Genomic DNA, 17,210 nt, shown 5'->3' with positions numbered 1-17,210 from the left:
AATCGTCAGCAAATAATGTTGGGCTTGTGCTATTTTCTAAGCGTTTATGTAACCAGTTGTATTGGTTGATAGAATCATTATTTAGTGCTATTCTATTAATTAAGTTGTGTTCGTTGTCTGAGAGTGATATATTGGTATGATTTACAATATGCATTGAGCCATTTGAGACTAGGTGTATGTTCTGGTGTTAACTTATTTTTGCTGACTCGTCTGAAATGGCAGTCATAAAGTCATCGTGAAGTATCCCTTTATTTGTGTGCCTGCAGTTTATAATTTCGGCTTTTGGCCTCATAGCGACGCTGTTGTCCTTCAAGTCGTTCTGATCGCTGTGTGCATGCCTGGTTTTCCCCCCCATCATCACTGCATTTTGTCCCCCTGACCGGAGCGGCTTCTTTTTCTGCCATCATCTCACACATAGTCCAACGAAATAGGATATCTAACACTGGATTTACGCAATATACGAAGATTGTTTTTGGTTAATGTTTGTATCTCATTCGTGAGATTTGCAATGGCATTTGAAAAACAACTTGGATATCTTCATCTTGGAATCCCGAAATGGCGACTCTTCGTGCCTTCTACGCAAGCCATATTGTCCTGTGTTTTACTGATGTTTTCTATCGTTCAAAGCGACGCCCAGATCCGCTACTCAATCCCGGAGGAGATGAGGAAGGGCTCTCTTATCGGTAACGTGGCACAGGACCTGGTTTTGGACCTAAAACGGCTTCGTTCAGGCCGAGCTCGTATCGTGACTGGAGAAAATGTCCAGTACGCGGAGCTGAAGACAGACAAAGGGACTCTGGTGGTGAATGAGCGGATAGACAGAGAGCAGCTCTGTGGAGACGTGACGCCCTGCAGCTTCACCTTTGAGATTTTATTGGAAAACCCGATGGAGTTACACCCGGTGACTATAGAAGTGCTGGATGTAAACGACAATGCGCCCAGTTTTCAGAGCAAACAATTACAGTTTGAAATTAGTGAATCAGCCACAATTGAATCCAGCTTTGATTTGGAAACCGCAGGTGATGCTGATGTTGGAGAAAATGGTTTGCAGAATTATCATTTGACTGAAAATGAAAATTTTGTTTTGAAACAACACCTTAATCCAGACGGTACTAAATACATTCAGATGGTGCTTGAGAATATATTAGACAGAGAAAAAGAGCCTCGACTTAATCTAAAACTAGTGGCTGTTGACGGAGGAAGTCCACAGAGATCTGGTACAGTAAATATAAATATAGACGTGTTAGATGCCAATGACAATGCCCCTGTGTTTAATCAGAGTATTTATAAAGCCACTGTTACTGAAAATTCACCCAGAGGCACTCATATTCTTACAGTTAATGCTAGTGACGCAGATAGCGGAGCAAACAGTCAAATTACGTATTCCTTTTCCAAGTCAAAAGCCTCAATGCCAGATTTTTTAAGAATAGATGCAGTCACAGGATCAATTTTTGTGTCCAGTGAAATAGACTTTGAAAAAGACAAAAAAATTGAATTCAGAGTTGAAGCAAAAGATCAGGGAGGACTGACCAATACTTGCAAAGTTGAAATAGAAATAATTGACGTAAACGACAATGGGCCTGTTATTAGCGTGATGTCTTTCTCTAGTCCTGTGTCAGAAGACTCTCCCGTGGGCACCACCATCGGTATAATTAATGTGAAAGACTTGGATTCAGGGGAGAACGGACAGGTGAGGTGCGCAGTGGAGGGAAGCGCCCCTGTTGAAGTGAAATCTAATGTGAGAAACTATTATGCGCTGGTCACCAATGCGCCATTAGATCGAGAAAGTGTTTCAGATTTTAACATCACAGTGATCGCCTCAGACTCAGGAAAGCCTCCACTCTCAGTCACAAAAACATTTAATTTAAAGATCTCTGATGTGAATGATAACCCTCCAGTGTTCACGCGTGCGCTCTACAGCGCAACAATAACAGAGAATAACTCCCCCGGTTCTTCTGTGCTCAGTGTCGTTGCCAAAGACTCGGATGAAAACCAGAACGCGCGTGTGTCTTATATTTTAGAGGAGTGTGACATCGGCGGGTCTCCAGTTTCTGGTTATATCTCTGTTAATTCAGAAAATGGAGTTATTAGTGCCGTGCGCTCCTTTGATTATGAACAAACCAAACAGTTTATGTGCGTCGTCAAAGCGCAGGACGGAGGCTCTCCTCCTCTCAGTAGCAATGTGACTGTGAAAATCCTGGTTCAGGACCAGAACGACAACGGCCCTCAGGTGCTGTACCCAGTCCAGACTGGGGGCTCTCTGGTGGCTGAGATGGTGCCTCGTTCAGCAGATGTGGGCTATCTGGTCACTAAAGTGGTGGCTGTGGATGTGGACTCTGGACAGAATGCCTGGCTCTCCTATAAACTGCAGAAAGCCGCAGACAGGGCGCTGTTTGAAGTGGGCTTACAGAATGGAGAAATAAGAACTATCCGCCAAGTGACTGATAAAGATGCAGTCAAACAGAGACTGGCTGTTATAGTGGAGGACAACGGGCAGCCCTCTCGTTCAGCTACAGTCATTGTTAACGTGGTGGTGGCGGACAGCTTTCCTGAAGTCATGTCTGAGTTCACGGACTTTACGCACGACAAGGAGTACAACGACAACCTGACTTTTTACTTAGTGCTGGCTCTGGCTGTGGTCTCCTTTCTGTTCATAACGTGTGTAGTGGTCATTATATCAGTGAAAATCTACAGATGGAGACAGTCTCGCGTCCTGTATCACTCCAATCTGCCAGTGATCCCATATTATCCTCCACGTTACTCAGACACTCTGGGCACAGCGACTCTCCCACACGTGTACAATTACGACACGTGCAGGACCACAGACTCCAGAAAGAGTGACATTAAATACATGCAGCCAATGAGTCAAAGTTTGGTCAGTGTTGATGACGTCGGTACAGAGTCTGCGCAGAATGGACAACAGAGATCCACAGCCTCTACACTGGTGAGATTGTATTTTTAATTCTGTTGGTGGAAATATTAATATGAATAGCATTTTTTTTTTTTTTACTCGTGTGCTCTGTCCTTGGTGCTGAATTGGTTTCTCCTTCATCTGCCCTTAATTTTCTCCCCACGGCAGGAAGGTAATATGTTTACTCTGTGATTTTCTTTAATTTTTTTTTGTATTATATTCAAGTGCATTTTGGTGTTTTATAGTCTTACTTGAATAATAATGTTTTAAAATTACATAGTTCTTAATTGACTTTGCATTGTAGTTACACACACCTCTAGATAAATAGTGTTAATTTAGCATCATTTGTCAATGTTCAATGCTGTGTTGATATCTGCTATTTTGGTGAATATTGCATGCAGTTGTTATTCATCATATTGCTTGTTTCCACTACGGCAATATATTTTTACTCCTTCAAATGACACGTTTACATTTTTAATATGTGACAACTGAAGCATAGATCTAAATATTGTGCTCTCAATGTTACTCGTCACTGAAATAGTCTAATACTCTTTTTTACTCTTACTTGACTATTTGTATGACTCATTTTCACTCTTACTTTATACATACTATTTTAAAATAACATTATCTTCGGGGAATAGTGCAGCTATTAAACCCGCCTCGACATTACCTTGTATGGACTCTGAGCGCCGCTGTTGACTGTGGCTGTAGCACTGTGTCCTGTTCCTCCCTTTACTCTCAGACATTTTCTGCTGTAACAGAGGACGGTCGTTTCAAATTGCGCAGATTCAGTTTGGCTTCACACTTTTGGATCATATTCATCTTTATACGGATTTTACCCTTGTCGTATCGGTGGATCTATTTTTAATGGCTTCTTTGAGGTGTCTCGCTCTGAGAGGTCCGTGTATCGGCCTTGCTCTGCTTCTTTGTCTCTGTTCGCTGAAGTCCGTGTCTGGACAGGCTCGATACTCCGTTCCCGAAGAGCAGGCGGAGGGATCATTTGTTGGAAATATTGCCAGAGATTTGGGGTTGGATGTGCAAAGACTGGTCTCAGGCAACGCTCGGATTGTAACTAAAGGAAGTCGACAATATGTTGATCTAAATCGAGACAAAGGCATCCTTGTTGTTAAAGAGCGAATCGACCGAGAGGAGCTGTGTAAGAAAACAACGCCCTGCAGCTTTAGTTTTGAGGTAATTCTTGAGAATCCAATTCAGCTCTATCGTGTCACTGTGGAGGTCACAGATGTGAACGATAACACGCCAGCTTTTCCCAAAGAGGAAATGCATTTAAAAATAGTAGAAACTGCTGCACCGGGGACCCGTTACGCATTACAGCGCGCCGATGATTCCGATGTTGGTCTAAATTATATCCAGAAATACACTCTAAAACCCTCGGATCATTTTAAATTAGAAATGCAAAGCCGGTCTGATGGCAGTCAGATTGTGGAGATGGTTTTAATAACACCGTTAGATCGAGAGAAAGATGAGGAGCACGCGCTGGTTTTAGTTGCGTCAGACGGAGGCGCACCGCAGAGATCAGGAACAGCACGTATTCACATCACAGTACTCGATATTAACGATAATGCACCAGTCTGTAGTAAACAGGTTTATAAAGCAGAGGTCCAGGAAAACTCTCCTGTAGGAACAGTGGTCACCGCTGTCAGCGCAACTGACGCAGATAAAGGCGTCAATGGTGAAGTCACTTATTCTTTTGCTCACGTAGATCAAGAGGCAAAGCATTTGTTTGATGTTGACAAAAAAACGGGACAAATTAAAATCACTGGTTCTTTAGATTATGAAAAATCAAAGTCGTATCAGTTAAATGTTTTGGCCAGTGACCACGGAGGTTATTCAGACACATGCCAAGTTATTATCCAAATCACTGACGTGAATGATAACTCGCCTATAATTCAGCTCATGTCATTTTCCAGCACGATCTCTGAAGATGCCCTTCCAGGCACAACTGTAGCCGTCATTAATGTGCAAGATGACGACTCTGAGAGAAACGGTTTAGTTGAATGCTCTATTAATAATGATTTACCCTTTAAAATCGAGTCTTCATTGTCTGGTTATTACTCAATAATAACTGATGACGTGTTGGACAGAGAGAGCGTGTCTGAATATAATATCACTATAACTGTTACTGACAAAGGCTCTCCGCCACTGTCCAACAGAAAAACTATTCATGTCAAAGTGTCTGACGTCAATGACAACCCCCCAAAGTTTGATGAATCAGAATATAGTAGGACAGTCCCAGAGAATAACTCACCTGGATTTTCTGTATTTACTGTACGGGCTCGTGATGCGGACTGGGGCCAAAACGCTCGTATCTCTTATTTCCTGGAGGAAAAACAAATAAATGGCGCGTCACTAAATACTTTAGTTTCTGTAAATTCAGAAAGTGGCGTAATCTCTGCAGCAAAATCGTTTGACTATGAACAAATAAAAATGTTTGTATTTAATGTGACTGCGCGTGACGCTGGCTCCCCTCCTCTGAGCTCAGTGGTCCCAGTCAAGATCCTGGTTCAGGACCAGAACGACAACGGCCCTCAGGTGCTGTACCCAGTCCAGACTGGGGGCTCTCTGGTGGCTGAGATGGTGCCTCGTTCAGCAGATGTGGGCTATCTGGTCACTAAAGTGGTGGCTGTGGATGTGGACTCTGGACAGAATGCCTGGCTCTCCTATAAACTGCAGAAAGCCGCAGACAGGGCGCTGTTTGAAGTGGGCTTACAGAATGGAGAAATCAGAACTATCCGCCAAGTGACTGATAAAGATGCAGTCAAACAGAGACTGGCTGTTATAGTGGAGGACAACGGGCAGCCCTCTCGTTCAGCTACAGTCATTGTTAACGTGGTGGTGGCGGACAGCTTTCCTGAAGTCATGTCTGAGTTCACGGACTTTACGCACGACAAGGAGTACAACGACAACCTGACTTTTTACTTAGTGCTGGCTCTGGCTGTGGTCTCCTTTCTGTTCATCACGTGTGTAGTGGTCATTATATCAGTGAAAATCTACAGATGGAGACAGTCTCGCGTCCTGTATCACTCCAATCTGCCAGTGATCCCATATTATCCTCCACGTTACTCAGACACTCTGGGCACAGCGACTCTCCCACACGTGTACAATTACGACACGTGCAGGACCACAGACTCCAGAAAGAGTGACATTAAATACATGCAGCCGATGAGTCAAAGTTTGGTGAGTGTGGATGACGTCGGTACAGAGTCTGCGCAGAATGGACAACAGAGATCCACAGCCTCTACACTGGTGAGACTGTATTATTAATTCTGTTAATGGAAATATTTACATGAGCAACATTTTGTCTCAGGACAGTAATTTGTCATGTTTATTTTTACGCATCGGTGTGCTCTGTCCATGGTGCTGAATTATTTCCCTCTCATCTTACTGCAACATTTGCTCTCCTTCTCTCGTTTTTACCTAATTTGTTTGTTTATTCCCTTTTTTGTTATTATTGTCTTGTGTCCTTTGTTGTTTTGAGACCGGCTATATATTTCTTGTGACTATTAGACCCATTTTAGATTTTACAACAGATTGACGTAGTGGTGTTTTTCATTAATATTTGTAATGGTCTTTTTTTTTTATATATATATATATATATATAATTAAGGTTGGTTCACTCGTTTAGTACCATTGCAGCATAATTCTATTCCCTACTTGGGTTGACACGCTTGTTTATGTACTTTTAGCATGGCATCATTTGAAGATAAAAAAAAGACTCATACGCTCAGGTTGTCACCACTTCAACACTTAAGTACTCAGTTGTATTCCTCAATTAATAGTTTTTACTCTTAGTTTTTAATATTTCAAAACAATTTTTACTTCTACTTGAGTCGGCTAATATTATTTTTAAATGACAGTATTTTAACTTAACTTAACTACTGTAAATATTTCAACATTTGGCTCGCTATTACCTTTAATGGACTCTGAGCGCCGCTGTTGACTGTGGCTGTAGCACTGTGTCATGTTCCTCCCATGATTCTACTCAGACATTTTCTGCTGTAACAGAGGACGGACGTTTCAAGTTGCGCATATTCGTTCTGGCTTCTACACATTTGGATTTCATTCACTTTTGCACAGACTTTACCTTTGTTGTATCGGTGGATTTATTTTCAATGGCTTCTTTGAGGTGTCTCGCTCTCAGAGGTCCGTGCATCGGCCTTGCTCTGCTTCTTTGTCTCTGTTCGCTGAAGTCCGTGTCTGGACAGGCTCGATACTCCGTTCCCGAAGAGCAGGCGGAGGGATCATTTGTTGGAAATATTGCCAGAGATTTGGGGTTGGATGTGCAAAGACTGGTCTCAGGCAACGCTCGGATTGTAACTAAAGGGAGTCGACAATATGTTGATTTGAAGCGAGACAAAGGCATCCTTGTTGTTAAAGAGCGAATCGACCGAGAGGAGCTGTGTGAAAAAACAACGCCCTGCAGCTTTAGTTTTGAGGTAATACTTGAGAATCCCATTCAACTCTATCGTGTCACTGTGGAGGTCACAGATGTGAACGATAATACACCTGTTTTTCCTAAAGAAGAAATCAATTTAAAAATATTTGAAAACGCAGCACCGGGGACCCGCTATTCGTTAGAAACAGCTGAAGACAGCGATGTATCAATTAATGATATTCAGAAATATACACTAAAACCCTCGGATCACTTTAAACTAGAAATGCAGAGCCAGCCTGATGGCAGTCAGATTGTGGAGATGGTTTTAATAACACCGTTAGATCGAGAGAAAGATGAGGAGCACGCGCTGGTTTTAGTTGCGTCAGACGGAGGCGCACCGCAGAGATCAGGAACAGCACGTATTCACATCACAGTACTAGATGCCAACGATAATGCACCAGTCTGTAGTAAACAGGTTTATAAAGCAGAGGTCCAGGAAAACTCTCCTGTAGGAACAGTGGTCACCGCTGTCAGCGCAACTGACGCAGATAAAGGCGTCAATGGTGAAGTCACTTATGCCTTTGCGCGCGTCTCAAAAGAGACAAAACTGTTGTTTGATGTTGACTCGAAAACAGGAAAAATTAAAATCACTGGTTCATTAGATTATGAAAGATCAAAGTCGTATCAGTTAAATGTTTTGGCCAGTGACCACGGAAGCAGGTCTGACACATGCAAAATTGTTATCCAAGTCACTGACGTGAATGATAACTCGCCTATAATTCAGCTCATGTCATTTTCCAGCACGATCTCTGAAGATGCCCTTCCAGGCACAACTGTAGCCGTCATTAATGTGCAAGATGACGACTCTGAGAGAAACGGTTTAGTTGAATGCTCTATTAATAATGATTTACCTTTAAAAATCGAGTCTTCATTGTCTGGTTATTATTCAATAGTAACTGATGACGTGTTGGACAGAGAGAGCGTGTCTGAATATAATATCACTATAACTGTTACTGACAAAGGCTCTCCGCCACTGTCCAACAGAAAAACTATTCATGTCAAAGTGTCTGACGTCAATGACAACCCCCCAAAGTTTGATGAATCAGAATATAGTAGGACAGTCCCAGAGAACAATTCACCTGGATTTTCTGTATTTACTGTACGGGCTCGTGATGCGGACTGGGGCCAAAACGCTCGTATCTCTTATTTCCTGGAGGAAAAACAAATAAATGGCGCGTCTTTAAATTCTTTAGTTTCTGTTAATTTAGAAAGTGGCGTCATATCTGCAGCAAAATCGTTTGATTATGAACAAATAAAGATGTTTGAATTTAATGTAACTGCGCGTGACGCTGGCTCCCCTCCTCTGAGCTCAGTGGTCTCGGTTAAGATCCTGGTTCAGGACCAGAACGACAACGGCCCTCAGGTGCTGTACCCAGTCCAGACTGGGGGCTCTCTGGTGGCTGAGATGGTGCCTCGTTCAGCAGATGTGGGCTATCTGGTCACTAAAGTGGTGGCTGTGGATGTGGACTCTGGACAGAATGCCTGGCTCTCCTATAAACTGCAAAAAGCCGCAGACAGGGCGCTGTTTGAAGTGGGCTTACAGAATGGAGAAATCAGAACTATCCGCCAAGTGACTGACAAAGATGCAGTCAAACAGAGACTGGCTGTTATAGTGGAGGACAACGGGCAGCCCTCTCGTTCAGCTACAGTCATTGTTAACGTGGTGGTGGCGGACAGCTTTCCTGAAGTCATGTCTGAGTTCACGGACTTTACGCACGACAAGGAATACAACGACAACCTGACTTTTTACTTAGTGCTGGCTCTGGCTGTGGTCTCCTTTCTGTTCATCACGTGTGTAGTGGTCATTATATCAGTGAAAATCTACAGATGGAGACAGTCTCGCGTCCTGTATCACTCCAATCTGCCAGTGATCCCATATTATCCTCCACGTTACTCAGACACTCTGGGCACAGCGACTCTCCCACACGTGTACAATTACGACACGTGCAGGACCACAGACTCCAGAAAGAGTGACATTAAATACATGCAGCCGATGAGTCAAAGTTTGGTCAGTGTTGATGACGTCGGTACAGAGTCTGCACAGAATGGACAACAGAGATCCACAGCCTCTACACTGGTGAGAACTATTTTTAAATGAGTGTTTTATATTCTTTTTCACTTTACTGATCTATTTATTATCCCTTCATTCAATTTTCTGTATTGTGAGCGTTACTTGTATTTTTTGTCTCGATATTTCTCAAGTTTTGATACGGTTTATTGCCTTGTCTTTTCCTTCAGTAAAGTGTAGGCGCTGTCAATGGTACTTAAATAAAATTATTTTTTTAAGATTTTAAAATTGAAATATTTTTTTCTTTGTCACTTTTCGATGTATGTTAAATAGTTGTTGTTGATGTGTGTCACAGGCATTTCGCTTTATTGCTAGAAATGTTATTAATCAATTGCAGCCTAAGTGAAAATAGTTCCACCTTGTTGTAGCCTCATTTGCTTTCGAAACTTTAGAATATATATTATATTTATTTACAATCACCGTAATGATTTTCATCTCATTCTCATGCAAAATAATGTCTTTGATTTCTTATGATTTTTAGATTAATTTTCTTTTTACTTAATTAAAATGACAAGGCCACGCTGTCCTGAGTGTTTCTAAACGAATGTGACAGATTTAGTAGCAGTCATGATAGTCTTTGTCCTCATAGCGACGCTGTTGTCCTGTGAGTTGTTTTAGAGGCACTGTGTATCTGTGCTATTCCCTCCCATCACCGCATTTTTTCTCAGTGACCAGAGGAGCTTCTCAGTCCGCCTGGATAACTTGCATTTTAGTCTTACCGCTACAAAGGCTATTTTAGTTTTATTTTTTAAAGCTTGTTTTCTTGTATGTGCACTATGGCTTGTGAAAAAAACCGTAGCCATCATGGAGTGATGATGTCGAAATGGCGAGCCTTCGTTCCCTCTGCGCAAGCGATGTCGTTGTGTGTTTTTGTGATGTTATTTTTCATTCAAAGCGATGCCCAGATCCGCTACTCAATCCCGGAGGAGATGAGGAAGGGCTCTCTTATCGGTAACGTGGCACAGGACTTGGGTTTGGACCTAAAACGGCTTCGTTCAGGCCGAGCTCGTATCGTGACTGGAGAAAATGTCCAGTACGCGGAGCTGAAGACAGACAAAGGGACTCTGGTGGTGAATGAGCGGATAGACAGAGAGCAGCTCTGTGGAGACGTGACGCCCTGCAGCTTCACCTTTGAGATTTTATTGGAAAACCCGATGGAGTTACACCCGGTGACTATAGAGGTGCTGGATGTAAACGACAATGCGCCCAGTTTTAAGAGCAAAAATTTGGACTTTGACATTAGCGAATCTGCCATGGTTGGGTCACGGTTTGATTTGGAGAGTGCTAGGGATGCTGATGTGGGCGAAAATACTCTGCAAAACTATATGTTGACTCCAAATGACAATTTCGTTTTCAAGCAACATGTAAACCCAGACGGCAGTAAGTACATTCAGATGGTCCTTCAGAATGCGTTAGACAGAGAGAAAGAGCCGCGCCTTAATCTAAAGCTAGTGGCTGTTGACGGAGGAAGTCCACAGAGATCTGGTACAGTAAATATAAATATAGTCGTGTTAGATATAAATGACAATGCCCCTGTGTTTAATCAGAGTATTTATAAAGCCACTGTTACTGAAAACTCTCCCAAAGGCAGTAATATTCTGACTGTCAATGCCACTGATATAGACAGCGGGGCGAATGGGCAAATTAGTTATTCATTTTCAAAATCAAATACAATGTCGGATTTCTTTCAAATAAATGAAGTGTCCGGGGCTATATTCGTTATGAAAGAACTCGACTTTGAAAAAGACAAGAAAATTGAGTTCAGAGTGGAGGCTAAAGATCAAGGAGGACTTGCAGATACGTGTAAAGTAGAAATAGATATAATTGACGTGAACGACAATGCACCTGTTATTAACATGATGTCGTTCTCCAGTCCTGTGTCAGAAGACTCTCCCGTGGGCACCACCATCGGTATAATTAATGTGAAAGACTTGGATTCAGGGGAGAACGGACAGGTGAGGTGCGCAGTGGAGGGAAGTGCCCCAGTTGAAGTGAAATCTAATGTGAGAAACTATTATGCGCTGGTCACCAATGCGCCATTAGATCGAGAAAGTGTTTCAGATTTCAACATCACAGTAATCGCCTCAGACTCAGGAAAGCCTCCACTCTCAGTCACAAAAACATTTCATTTAAAGATCTCTGATGTGAATGATAACCCTCCAGTGTTCACACGTGCGCTCTACAGCGCGACAATAACAGAGAATAACTCCCCCGGTTTTTCTGTGCTCAGTGTCATTGCCAAAGACCCGGATGAAAACCAGAACGCGCGTGTGTCTTATATTTTAGAGAAGTGTGACATCGGCGGGTCTCCAGTTTCCGGTTATATCTCTGTTAATTCGGAAAATGGAGTCGTTAGTGCCGCGCGCTCCTTTGATTATGAACAAACCAAACAGTTTCTGTGCATCATCAAAGCGCAGGACGGAGGCTCTCCTCCTCTCAGTAGCAATGTGACTGTGAAAATCCTGGTTCAGGACCAGAACGACAACGGCCCTCAGGTGCTGTACCCAGTCCAGACTGGGGGCTCTCTGGTGGCTGAGATGGTGCCTCGTTCAGCAGATGTGGGCTATCTGGTCACAAAAGTGGTGGCTGTGGATGTGGACTCTGGACAGAATGCCTGGCTCTCCTATAAACTGCAGAAAGCCGCAGACAGGGCGCTGTTTGAAGTGGGCTTACAGAATGGAGAAATCAGAACTATCCGCCAAGTGACTGATAAAGATGCAGTCAAACAGAGACTGGCTGTTATAGTGGAGGACAACGGGCAGCCCTCTCGTTCAGCTACAGTCATTGTTAACGTGGTGGTGGCGGACAGCTTTCCTGAAGTCATGTCTGAGTTCACGGACTTTACGCACGACAAGGAGTACAACGACAACCTGACTTTTTACTTAGTGCTGGCTCTGGCTGTGGTCTCCTTTCTGTTCATCACGTGTGTAGTGGTCATTATATCAGTGAAAATCTACAGATGGAGACAGTCTCGCGTCCTGTATCACTCCAATCTGCCAGTGATCCCATATTATCCTCCACGTTACTCAGACACTCTGGGCACAGCGACTCTCCCACACGTGTACAATTACGACACGTGCAGGACCACAGACTCCAGAAAGAGTGACATTAAATACATGCAGCCAATGAGTCAAAGTTTGGTCAGTGTTGATGACGTCGGTACAGAGTCTGCGCAGAATGGACAACAGAGATCCACAGCCTCGACACTGGTGAGACTGTATTATTAATTCTCTTAGTAGCGTTATTATTATTTTTCTATAATAATAATAATAATAATAATAATAATAATAATAATAATAATAATAATAATAATAATAATAATAATAATAATAATAATAATAATAATAATTATTATTATTATTATTATTATTATTATTATTATTATTATTATTATTATTATTATTATTATTATTATATTTTATTTTTGCAGGACAGTTTTTCTCTGTCCACTTCTCAGTACTGTGCTCTGTCCTTGGTGCTGAATGTTTTTTGACGTGTATTTGGTTGGAACAGTCCATGCTAATGAACGCACCACTCCAGATTTCATGTTTACTCTTCCTACGGCAAGAAGCTTATTTTTTATATAATAGCCCATAATTTATTTTTAGTTTGTGATTTATTTCATACTGGTGGATTTCATATTAACATGGACAACATACATTAAAAAATTTGCATATCTGTAGGCTCTCAGTTGTACATGAATTGTCCATCATCAATGAAGGTTCTTGAGTAATCTTCTCAAAGTGTCGACCGTTATGCCTCTCATCCAAAAGGCTTCGTTAGTGCACTAAAATAGCTCAGCCTTCAACTTTTGTTGAGCTTTGACTGTTTCAAAGTTGTGATTGTTTGCAAAATTGTCAAGAGATGAATTTGAAAACGTATATTATGGTCATGCGATGAACACTAATATTAAAGGTGCATAATGCAACTTTTTCTGCAGGATAAAAAGTTCATATTAGTGCGTATTTGACATTATAGTGACCCAGCAGATGTTTGGGTGGTTACCTTGGCGCCTTTACCGTCCTTCACAGAGGCCTCTTTAATATCAATTATATTGCAAGTTTTTTTTTTTTTTTTTTTCTAGTAGGTTGGCTGGATGGAGTGTAAGCGTATCCATGGAGACAGTTCGATCAGCAGAAAAAATCTACCACAAACCTTAAAAAACAATTCATCCTGGAGTTTAAAAATATGTTTTAGAGTTATATAATCACAAATAAAGAACCTAAAGCTAAACTAAATAATAATAATAATAATAATAATAATAATAATAATAATAATAATAATAATAATAATAATAATAATAATAATAATAATTAATCTTGTATCAACTTTTATACTATCGAGTACTATAGAGTATTGCATCTGAATTATTTTTAGTTTATGTCATTACTGATACATAAATCAGACTAGTACGCACAAAACGTTGCTCAGTACTCCCCTCGTGTGTTTATCAGTTCTCCTTGTCATTCTTACTTGGGAATTTTTAGCTTTACTTTTCATTACTTGAGTAATATTAGATTAAAACAAGATTATTCTAACTTGACGAACTAGTTATTATACTCTGCTCACCAATACTGGATATATGCTGAATAGGCCAATTTGGTTTTCTCAACATTACCCTGTATGGACTGTGAGCGACGCTGTTGACTGTGGCTGTAGCACTCTGTCCTCTGTCATGTTCCTCCCATTATTCTACTCAGACATTTTCTGCTGTAACAGAGGACGGTCGTTTCAAACTGCACAGATTCATTTTGGCTTCTACACTTTTGGATTTCATTCACTTTAAACGGACCTAACCCTTGTTGCATCAGTGGATCTATTTGTAATGGCTTCTTTGAGGTGTCTCGCTCTCAGAGGTCCGTGTATCGGCCTTGCTGTGCTTCTTTGTCTCTGTTCACTGAAGTCCGTGTCTGGACAGGCTCGATACTCCGTTCCCGAAGAGCAGGCGGAGGGATCATTTGTTGGAAATATTGCCAGAGATTTGGGATTGGATGTGCAAAGACTGGTCTCAGGGAACGCTCGGATTGTAACGAAAGGAAGTCGACAATATGTTGATTTAAAGCGAGACAAAGGCATCCTTGTTGTTAAAGAGCGAATCGACCGAGAGGAGCTGTGTAAGAAAACAACGCCCTGCAGCTTTAGTTTTGAGGTAATTCTTGAGAATCCCATTCAACTCTATCGTGTCACTGTTGAGGTCACAGATGTTAACGATAATACGCCTGTTTTTCCTAAAGAAGAAATCAATTTAAAAATATTTGAAAGCGCAGCACCTGGGACCCGCTATTCGTTAGAGACAGCTGAAGACAACGATGTAGCAATGAATGATATTCAGAAATATACACTAAAACCCTCAGATCATTTTAAACTAGAAATGCAGAGCCAGCCTGATGGCAGTCAGTTTGTGGAGATGGTTTTAATAACACCGTTAGATCGAGAGAAAGATGAGGAGCACGCGCTGGTTTTAGTTGCGTCAGACGGAGGCGCACCGCAGAGATCAGGAACAGCACGTTTTCACATCACAGTACTAGACGTAAACGATAATGCACCAGTCTGTAGTAAACCGGTTTATAAAGCAGAAGTCCAGGAAAACTCTCCTGCAGGAACAGTGGTCACCGCTGTCAGCGCAACTGACGCAGATAAAGGCGTCAATGGTGAAGTCACTTATTCCTTTGCGCGCGTCTCAAAAGAGACAAAACTGTTGTTTGATGTTGACTCGAAAACAGGACAAATTAAAATCACTGGTTCCTTAGATTATGAAAACTCAAAGTCCTATCAGTTAAATGTTTTGGCCAGTGACCACGGAAGCAGTTTTGATACATGCAAGGTTTTTATCCAAGTCACTGACGTGAATGATAACTCGCCTATAATTCAGCTCATGTCATTTTCCAGCACGATCTCTGAAGATGCCCTTCCAGGCACAACTGTAGCCGTCATTAATGTGCACGATGACGACTCTGAGAGAAACGGGTTAGTTGAATGCTCTATTAATAATGAGTTACCCTTTAAAATCGATTCTTCATTGTCTGGTTATTACTCAATAATAACTGATGACGTGTTGGACAGAGAGAGCGTGTCTGAATATAATATCACTATAACTGTTACTGACAAAGGCTCTCCGCCACTGTCCAACAGAAAAACTATTCATGTCAAAGTTTCTGACGTCAATGACAACCCCCCAAAGTTTGATGAATCAGAATATAGTAGGACAGTCCCAGAGAATAACTCACCTGGATTTTCTGTATTTACTGTACGGGCTCGTGATGCGGACTGGGGCCAAAACGCTCGTATCTCTTATGTCCTGGAGGAAAAACAAATAAACGGTGCGTCTCTAAATTCTTTAGTTTCTGTAAATTCAGAAAGTGGCGTCATATCTTCAGCAAAATCGTTTGATTATGAACAAATAAAAATGTTTGAATTCAATGTGACTGCGCGTGACGCTGGCTCCCCTCCTCTGAGCTCAGTGGTCCCAGTTAAGATCCTGGTTCAGGACCAGAATGACAACGGCCCTCAGGTGCTGTACCCAGTCCAGACTGGGGGCTCTCTGGTGGCTGAGATGGTGCCTCGTTCAGCAGATGTGGGCTATCTGGTCACTAAAGTGGTGGCTGTGGATGTGGACTCTGGACAGAATGCCTGGCTCTCCTATAAACTGCAGAAAGCCGCAGACAGGGCGCTGTTTGAAGTGGGCTTACAGAATGGAGAAATCAGAACTATCCGCCAAGTGACTGATAAAGATGCAGTCAAACAGAGACTGGCTGTTATAGTGGAGGACAACGGGCAGCCCTCTCGTTCAGCTACAGTCATTGTTAACGTGGTGGTGGCGGACAGCTTTCCTGAAGTCATGTCTGAGTTCACGGACTTTACGCACGACAAGGAATACAACGACAACCTGACTTTTTACTTAGTGCTGGCTCTGGCTGTGGTCTCCTTTCTGTTCATCACGTGTGTAGTGGTCATTATATCAGTGAAAATCTACAGATGGAGACAGTCTCGCGTCCTGTATCACTCCAATCTGCCAGTGATCCCATATTATCCTCCACGTTACTCAGACACTCTGGGCACAGCGACTCTCCCGCACGTGTACAATTACGACACGTGCAGGACCACAGACTCCAGAAAGAGTGACATTAAATACATGCAGCCGATGAGTCAAAGTTTGGTCAGTGTTGATGACGTGGGTACAGAGTCTGCGCAGAATGGACAACAGAGATCCACAGCCTCTACACTGGTGAGACCTATTTTAAATGAGTTTTTTTTTAATATTCAATTTGTTTTCACTTAATCTATCTATTTAATATCCCTTCATTCAATTTTCTGTATTTTGAGTGTTACTTGAATTTTTTTTGTCTCGATGTTTCTCAAGTAATAATATGGTATAGTGCATTTTATTTTCCTTTTTTTAGGTACCGCTGTCCATGGTACCTAAATAAAATTATCTTTTTAAGATCTTAAAATTTAAATTAAATTTCTTCATCACTTTTCGATGTATGTTGATTAGTTGTTGTTGATGTGTGTCACAGGCATTTCGCTTTATTGCTAGAAATGGTTTTGATCAATTGCAGCCTAAGTGAATACAGTTCCACCTCTTTTTAGACTCATTTGCTTTCGAAATATTATATATATTAAACATTTTTAGAGTCACCATAATGATTTTCATCTCATTCTTGTGCAAACTAATTTCTTTGATTTCTTATGATTTTTAGATTAATTTTCGTTTTACTTAATTTAAATGACAAGACCACGCTCTCCTGAGTGTTACTTAACGAATGTGACAGATT

General features: G+C 41.7%; 3 protein-coding genes across 22 annotated transcripts in view; all 3 read left to right on the top strand.

Annotated features, from left to right (window-relative positions):
* Positions 1–17,210, top strand: part of LOC306963728 (protocadherin gamma-C5-like) — a 237,339-nt gene that overhangs the window by 112,713 nt on the left and 107,416 nt on the right. The window contains exon 1 of one of the 20 annotated variants that reach the window (XM_079557403.1): positions 418–2,944. The exons of 14 other annotated variants lie outside the window; for them this stretch is intronic. In XM_079557403.1, coding sequence (XP_079413529.1) covers positions 509–2,944 — 2,436 coding nt within the window. In that variant the 5' untranslated portion in view covers positions 418–508. Of the gene's footprint in view, positions 1–417; positions 2,945–3,763; positions 6,179–6,905; positions 9,445–14,159; positions 16,661–17,210 lie in introns of those variants that run through there. 5 more of the 20 variants (XM_079557381.1, XM_079557373.1, XM_079557376.1 and 2 more) reach the window with 5 other exon arrangements.
* Positions 1–17,210, top strand: part of LOC306963747 (protocadherin beta-16-like) — a 199,545-nt gene that overhangs the window by 116,969 nt on the left and 65,366 nt on the right. The gene's annotated exons all lie outside the window — the stretch shown is intronic.
* Positions 9,970–12,746, top strand: LOC306963739 (protocadherin beta-16-like; the record flags this gene model as incomplete). The annotated part of the gene is made up of 2 exons (XM_079557433.1): positions 9,970–12,644; positions 12,675–12,746. Coding segments are annotated over exons 1-2 (2,514 nt in total), but the record flags the coding sequence as incomplete, so codon positions are not given.

The sequence above is a fragment of the Gobius niger genome, assembly GCF_951799975.1.
Source record: "Gobius niger genome assembly, chromosome: 5".
Taxonomy (NCBI): Eukaryota; Metazoa; Chordata; class Actinopteri; order Gobiiformes; family Gobiidae; genus Gobius; species Gobius niger.
The sequence above is the reverse complement of the archived record's forward strand: the minus strand, read 5'-3'. Positions and strand labels throughout refer to the sequence as shown.